This window comes from Canis lupus, chromosome 23 (genome assembly GCF_048164855.1).
Source record: "Canis lupus baileyi chromosome 23, mCanLup2.hap1, whole genome shotgun sequence".
In the NCBI taxonomy this organism is placed as follows: domain Eukaryota; kingdom Metazoa; phylum Chordata; class Mammalia; order Carnivora; family Canidae; genus Canis; species Canis lupus.
This window is the reverse complement of record NC_132860.1, coordinates 21258773-21265788: the sequence shown is the minus strand read 5'-3', so window position 1 is coordinate 21265788 and position 7016 is coordinate 21258773. Positions and strand designations below refer to the sequence as shown.

Genomic DNA, 7016 nt, shown 5'->3' with positions numbered 1-7016 from the left:
CCCCATCCAGAGGCTATCTTGGGGGCCCAGCAGATACCATCCCTCATTAGCATAAATTTAGGTGTGATTGAAAAGGGCTTGTATAAATAACAAGAAAATTTAAAAGATTTTAGGAGCTTTGTGCTGGGAATAGAAACTGGAGACAGGGGATCCCTGGGTGGCTCAGCGGTTTAGCGCCTGCCTTTGGCCCAGGGCGCCATCCTGGAGTCCTGGGATCAAGTCCTGCATCGGGCTCCCGGCAAGGAGCCTGCCTCTCCCTCCTCCTGTGTCTCTGCCTCTCTCTCTCTCTCTCTCTATGTCTATCATAAATAAATAAATCTTTAAAAAAAAAAAGAAACTGGATACAAAGGACAAATATATTTCTTATTATACCACAATTACTCTTGAGGTAATGACCACAGAACCAAGGAAAAAGAGTCACTTGAAATTCTTAAAGAACTGACAAGACTTCCAACTAGTGCCCGGCAGAATGGCTCCCGCAAAGAAGGGTGACGAGAAGAAGAAGGGCCGTTCGGCCATCAACGAGGTAGTGACCAGAGAATACACCATCAACATTCACAAACGTATCCATGGAGTGGGTTTCAAGAAGCGTGCCCCTCGGGCACTCAAAGAGATCCGGAAATTTGCCATGAAGGAGATGGGAACTCCAGATGTGCGCATTGACACCAGGCTCAACAAAGCTGTCTGGGCCAAAAGAATAAGGAATGTTCCATACCGTATCCGTGTGCGGTTGTCCAGAAAACATAAAGAGGATGAAGATTCACCAAACAAGCTCTACACGCTGGTTACCTACGTACCTGTCACCACTTTCAAAAATCTAGACTGTTAATGTGGATGAGAACTAATCGCTGATTGTCAAATAAAGGTATACAACTGGAAAAAAAAAAAAAAAAAAAGAACTGACAAGACTTAGTAGTTCTGCCCCCCCCCCCCCCCCGGAGAAGCACTCTAGGAATTAAAGAGCTCAGGTTTTGTGTGTGTGTGTGTATGTTTTTAAGATTTTATTTATTTATTCATGAGAGACACAGAGAGAGAGGCAGAGACACAGGCAGAGGGAGAAGCAGGCTCCTCATAGGGAGCCGGACGTGGGGTTCGATCCCTGGACCCTGGGATCAGGCCCTGAGTCAAAGGCAGACGCTCAACCGCTGGGCCACCCAGGCTGCCCCAAGGGACCTGGGTTTTTGTTGTTGTTGTTGTTGTTGTTGTTTTATTCATGAGAGACACAGAGGCAGAGACACAGGCAGAGGGAGAAGCAGGCTCCATGCAGGGAGCCCGATGCGGGACTCGATTCCGGGTCTCCAGGATCAGGCCCTGGGCTGAAGGTGGCGCTAAACCGCTGGTCCACCCAGGGATCCCCAAGGACCTGGTTTTAATTGCTATTCTGCCACTTAATTTCCCCATGCTTCATTTTCCCCATCTACAAAATGGACTGTTAGTATTACATACTTCTTAGGGTTGTTCCAACTGAAGATAGTAATACAGTGTCTGGATCCGTGTGGGAACATGAACAGAGCTCAATAAATGTTAGTTTCCAGCATCATGGATCCACGGAGATGAGACACCCAAGTTCTAGTCCATGTTCCCGGCCTTCCTGGCTGTTTGACTCTACCCCTCCTTAGTCACTTCACCATCTCTGAGCCAGTGTCCTTATCCGTAGAGTGAATGTGTGACTGTCCGCGCAAGTTCAGGGTCCCTTCCATTAGGAAGAGTCCGCACCAAATGGGACCCAAAGACTCTCAGTCAGGGCGACTCGAGGGTGCCAGTGCCAGTGGCAGAGCGCGGGAGACGTAGGGGCCCAGGTAACGCACGCAGAGACCTGCGGGGCCGTGCCCGCCCCCAGCCAAGTGGAGGGCCAGGTGGGCTTGGCAGTTTAGCTCTTCCAGGAATTGCATCCAGGTGTGGAGAGAGGGGGCGCCTGGGAGCCTCGGCGGGCCTCTCGCCAGCCGCACCAGGGCTGCACCACGACGGAGAGAGGGCGGCGGCAGCACGCGCCCCAGGCTCGCCCTGCAGGCAACTTCTCCCCGCCGGGCGGGCGGCGCAGGCGCAGGCGCAGTCGCAGTCGGGGGGCGGGGCCGGGGCGGGGGCGGGGCCCGGGCGGGGGCCGGGGCCGGGGCGGGGCCGGGGCGCCCCTCCCACTCCACCTCCCCCGCCCAGACAGGAGGACTCCTGACAGCAGCCGCGGCGATCAGCTGCTGGGGAACGGAGGAAGAGGAAGGGGCGGAGCAGTCAGGCGACTGCCGCGGGGGCTGGCCGGCTGTCCCCGGCGCTGTCCGGTCCCTGAGAGCCAGCTCCGAGACGGCGGGGTCCGGGCAGCCAAGCAGCCTGTCTAGGAGCTCGCGCAATGCCCCGCCACGCAGTATCGCCCGGCCAGGGCCACCCCAGGTCCGGACGGGAGCCGGAATCGGACCGGTCCCGGGGGTCCCCCAGACTGAGGCTCCTGTGGGTAGGCCTGGCGCTGGCCCTGCCGCACGCCCTGGTTCTCTGGGCCCCCGCCGGGGCACACCCGCTCCCCCCGCAAAGCCATCTGGCCAGGTTCGGGCGCTTAGTGCCCCAGCTCCGCAACACCTTTGGGTGGTGGAACCTCACCTGCCCAGTCTGCAAAGGCTTGTTCACCGCCATCGACTTCGGGCTGAAGGTGAGCGCTTACGGGGGCTGCCTTGGAGAAGCCAAGGGGAGCGCTGGCGGGGGCAGGGGCGAGAGAGGGGCTGGGCCTGGAGTCTGGGAGAGCAAACCTGACCGGGAGGCTGGCACCCGCTAGCCTTCACTGGGTTTGCTGTCCTACCTGTAGGGACACCCATGACTACAACTCCACCTCTACCTCCATCGTGACCTTGTGAAGAAAGGAGAGTTCAGATTGTTTGCCGGGCACTGTGCTAGCCATTTTATGCTGGTTAAATCAACCCCGTGAGGTGTTTTCATTATGGTTGTTCTCTCCACTTTACGAATGACTAGAGGCTGGGAGAGGTGAAGTCGCTTGCCCAAGGGCAGACAGCTGGCGGCTAGGGGAAGGGCTGGGTCTCCTTTCCTTGTATATCTGACTCTGAACCCCCCTTTGCCTTAAACTTGGCATCTCTAGTCCAGAGCACCAGGCCTTGTACCAGGGACTTGAATTCAGAAGCATCCAAGGGTATGGGACTCGATAGGGGTGCCTTGACCCTGATGGATTATGATGAGTGCTAGTTGGTAGGTGAGATTTGCAGTGCTCTCCAGGGCCTGCCCCTGTGTGTGTCCCCAAACTATGGACAGCCAAACTTCCCAGCCCAAGTTTCAGGGCACTGTGCAGAAGCCAGCTAGACAAGCAAAAGACCTGAAATGCCACTGCCTACTGAGCTGAAGAAGTACTGGCCCGCTGCTGCCTGAGTCGCTGGGCAATCTCTGTGGGAGGCAGGGAGTGCAGTGAGGTCTCTTCACCAGGGTGGCACTGAGTCCAGCCTGGCCCCCCAGTTTGGAGATAGAGGCACAAAGGGTGGTAGCCAGGGGTTGACTTGGTCTCTGTGGCTATCTCCGACCTCTCTCATCACTGGTTCTTCTCACCACAGAAGGAGCCTAGTGTGGCCTGGGTGGGCTCTATGGCCACCAAGATCTGCAATGTGCTGAAAATAGCACCGCCCACTGTGTGCCAGTCAGCTGTCCAGCTCTTTGAAGGTGACATGGTGGAAGTGTGGACACGCTCGGTGCTGAGGCCATCTGAGGCCTGTGGTCTGCTCCTGGGCTCCACCTGTGGGCACTGGGACATCTTCTCATCTTGGAACATCTCTTTGCCAGCTGTACCAAAACCTTCCCCACAGCCACCCAAGCCCCCAGCCCCAGGTGCCCCCGTTAGTCGCATCCTCTTCCTCACTGACCTGCACTGGGATCATGACTACCTGGAGGGCACAGACCCTAACTGTGAGAACCCACTGTGTTGCCGCCGGGATTCTGGCCTGCCACCTGCCTCCCGCCCAGGTGCTGGATACTGGGGAGAGTACAGCAAGTGTGACCTGCCCCTGCGGACGCTGGAGAGCCTGTTGAGTGGGCTGGGCCCTGCTGGCCCCTTTGATATGGTGTACTGGACAGGAGACATCCCAGCCCACAACGTCTGGCATCAGTCACGTCAGGACCAGCTTCGGGCCCTGACCACCGTCACAGCCCTTGTGAAGAAGTTCTTGGGGCCAGTGCCTGTGTACCCTGCTGTGGGCAACCACGAGACCACCCCTGTCAATGGCTTCCCTCCTCCCTTCATAGAGGGCAATTTCTCTTCCAGATGGCTCTATGAAGCAATGGCCAAGGCATGGGAGTCCTGGCTGCCTGATGAAGCCCTTCACACCCTCAGGTAGTTGAGGTCCCTGGAAACTCAGGAAGAGAAAAGGTGTATGATAGTGAAGGGAGCAGGGGACCTGGGCATTACCTGTGACTGTGTTAGTATGAGTCAGCTCTCCTCACTGGCCCTTCCTGATGGACCCTAACTTCCACCTCTACCCTTATAGCCAGCCACTCTCTCTCACAGGGCTGACAGCATGTCTTCTCCATGCTGGTCTGTGTCTTTGCTCATGTTGGCCCTCTCTAAAATGCACCCCCCACTCTAACATCCCAGCTTTCCCAGACCCAGATCATATTCTTTGTGAAGGGCCTTTGCTTCCTGTTCTGGCTCACTTCTATCTTTCCCCTGAACTCCTAGAGCCCTTAGTCTTCTGAGCCATTCACCTCAGTCACACCGGCCCTATAATTAGTGCTGTTTGGTCTTCAGCTAGAATGTGAGCTCCTTGATAGGAGGATGTCCTGTATGCCTCTGCCTCCACCCAAATGCTTAGCCCAGGACTGGGCATGCAGGACCAGATTATGAATGAGTGATGACCCTTCATGTTCACTTTGTTTCAGAATTGGGGGGTTCTATGCCCTCTCCCCACGCCCTGGCCTCCGTCTCATCTCTCTCAATATGAATTTTTGTTCTCGTGAGAACTTCTGGCTCTTGATCAACTCTACAGATCCCGCTGGACAGCTCCAGTGGCTAGTGGGGGAGCTTCAGGCTGCTGAGGATCGAGGAGACAAGGTGAGGGAAGGCAGTGAGAACATGATGGAGTATGCACTGACAGAGGTTGGAGGAGAAGCAGGCCCTTCACGACCAGACTCCTATCTGGAGCCAGAGAAACTTGGTCTTTTGGAGTTTCCAACAACAGTGTTCCCTGGTTGTTCGGCTCCTGGTCCCCCTTTGAAGCCCTTTCATTCACTCCCCCTTCTCTGGCCAGCAATGCTGGCCATTGTAGGAGATGAGTTCCACCTCTTCCTGGCCAGGCTGTCTGGACCCCTCCTTGTCCTGATACCCTTCCTCTTATTTCTTTTTAAAATTTGAAGCTCTAATTGGCTTTATTGAAAAATTCATGAATCAGGCAGCTTCCCATCTAGCAAATAGAAGGCATTCTATTCTCCCTGATAACCTTCCTTAACTCTCCCTGCAGGTACATATAATTGGCCACATCCCCCCAGGGCACTGCCTGAAGAGCTGGAGCTGGAATTATTACCGGATTGTAGCCAGGTAGGAGGGAGGTGGGGAGAGGGGTAGATGAAAAGTCTGAAGGTTGGAAATTCCTTTGAGCATCTTATCATTGCTGCCACCCCATTGGGGTAGAGAGGCATTTACTTCAACATGTAGAGAAGGAAAGCATCCCATCTCTCCAGGTTGCCTCTCCCTTCCTAGAACCTTCTGAATAAAATTAGTGTCCTCCAACCAGGTATGAGAACACCTTGGCTGGTCAGTTCTTTGGCCACACCCACGTGGATGAGTTTGAGGTCTTCTATGACGAGGAGACCCTGAGCCGGCCGCTATCTGTAGCCTTCCTGGCGCCCAGTGCCACCACCTACATCGGCCTTAATCCTGGTGAGTGAGGTGGGAAGGAGTCATTGGGATAGAGGAAGCTGGTGGGATAGAGGAAGCAGAAACAGAGTCAGAGCCAAGGCTGGCAAGGGGCAGGTAGGGCATGTGACCCCTCCCTGGAGTTGCCTTGGCTCCTTCCCTCTCCAGTCAGCCCTCCTTTCTTGCAGGCTACCGTGTCTACGAGATAGATGGCAATTACCCGGAGAGCTCTCATGTGGTCCTGGATCATGAGACCTACATCCTGAACCTGACACAGGCTAATGAACCAGGAGCCGTGCCACGTTGGCAGCGTCTCTACAGGGCTCGAGAAACCTACGGACTGCCCAATGCACTGCCTGCCGCCTGGCATGACCTAGTGTACCGCATGCGGGGTGACACACAACTATTCCAGACCTTCTGGTTTCTCTACCATAAGGGCCACCCGCCCTCAGAGCCCTGTGGCATGCCCTGTCGCCTGACTATTCTATGCGCCCAGCTCTCAGCTCGCTCCGACAGCCCTGCTCTATGTCGCCATCTGGTGCCGGATGGAAGCTTCCCTGATGACCAGAGCCTGCAGCCAAGGCCACCTCTCTGCTAGGAGCCCCAGAGCCCACAGTTGGCAAAGTACAAATCTTCAGAAAGGAGCAAAAACCCCAGAGGATAGCTGTGGTAAGAAGAGTGGTGGAAGACCCCACCTCTGGGCCCCAAGAACACCAGGGAAATAGGACCTTCTTTCATGGAGCTCTGTCCGGGGCTCTGCCTCTGCCCAGCATCTAAGCTGCTCTAGGACTACTGTCTTTCATGGCTGTGGAGCAAAGGTCTAAGTTGGTATGCCCCAGCAGACCAGACAGAAGCTGTCACTTCAGGCCTGTGCTGGCCAGCCAGGAACCCTGTACTGCTGCTGTTGCCTGGTTGCCAGGCTGTTAGAATAAAGATAAGAGACTTGGACTCCAGACCCCTCTGTGACTGTCCCACTTTATTAAGCTGGGAGGGTGAGATGCCTGGGTGGCTCAGTTGGTTAAGCCTCTGACTCTTGATTTCAGCTGGAGTCACTGATCTCAGGGTCCTGGGATCAAGCCTCGGGTGGGGCTCTGTGCTCAGCTCAGAGTCTGCTTGAGATTCTCTTTCTGCCTGCCCCTGCTCTCTCTCGCTCTCGCTCTTTATCTCTCAAATAAATTAATAAAAT

At 55.4% G+C, this 7016-nt stretch overlaps 1 protein-coding gene and 1 pseudogene across 1 annotated transcript; both read left to right on the top strand.

Annotated features, from left to right (window-relative positions):
* The first annotated feature begins 444 nt into the window (after positions 1–444).
* On the top strand, positions 445–845 carry LOC140614887 (large ribosomal subunit protein eL31-like; annotated as a pseudogene).
* Positions 846–2154: 1309 nt separating this feature from the next.
* On the top strand, positions 2155–6783 carry SMPD1 (sphingomyelin phosphodiesterase 1). The gene is made up of 6 exons (XM_072794276.1): positions 2155–2635; positions 3540–4312; positions 4858–5029; positions 5436–5512; positions 5709–5854; positions 6019–6783. The coding sequence occupies exons 1-6, from the start codon at positions 2342–2344 to the stop codon at positions 6426–6428; spliced, it is 1872 nt and encodes a 623-aa protein (XP_072650377.1). The 5' UTR covers positions 2155–2341; the 3' UTR covers positions 6429–6783.
* Positions 6784–7016: the final 233 nt, after the last annotated feature.

What these genes read in the sequence shown, in the direction of transcription:
- SMPD1 (XM_072794276.1), top strand. Translation starts at nt 2,342, where the DNA reads ATGCCCCGCCACGCAGTATCGCCCGGCCAGGGCCACCCCAGGTCCGGA. An exon ending in CTGAGGATCGAGGAGACAAG is followed by an intron (nt 5,030 to 5,435) that starts GTGAGGGAAGGC and finishes CTCTCCCTGCAG; the next exon opens with GTACATATAATTGGCCACAT. An exon ending in TATTACCGGATTGTAGCCAG is followed by an intron (nt 5,513 to 5,708) that starts GTAGGAGGGAGG and finishes TCCTCCAACCAG; the next exon opens with GTATGAGAACACCTTGGCTG.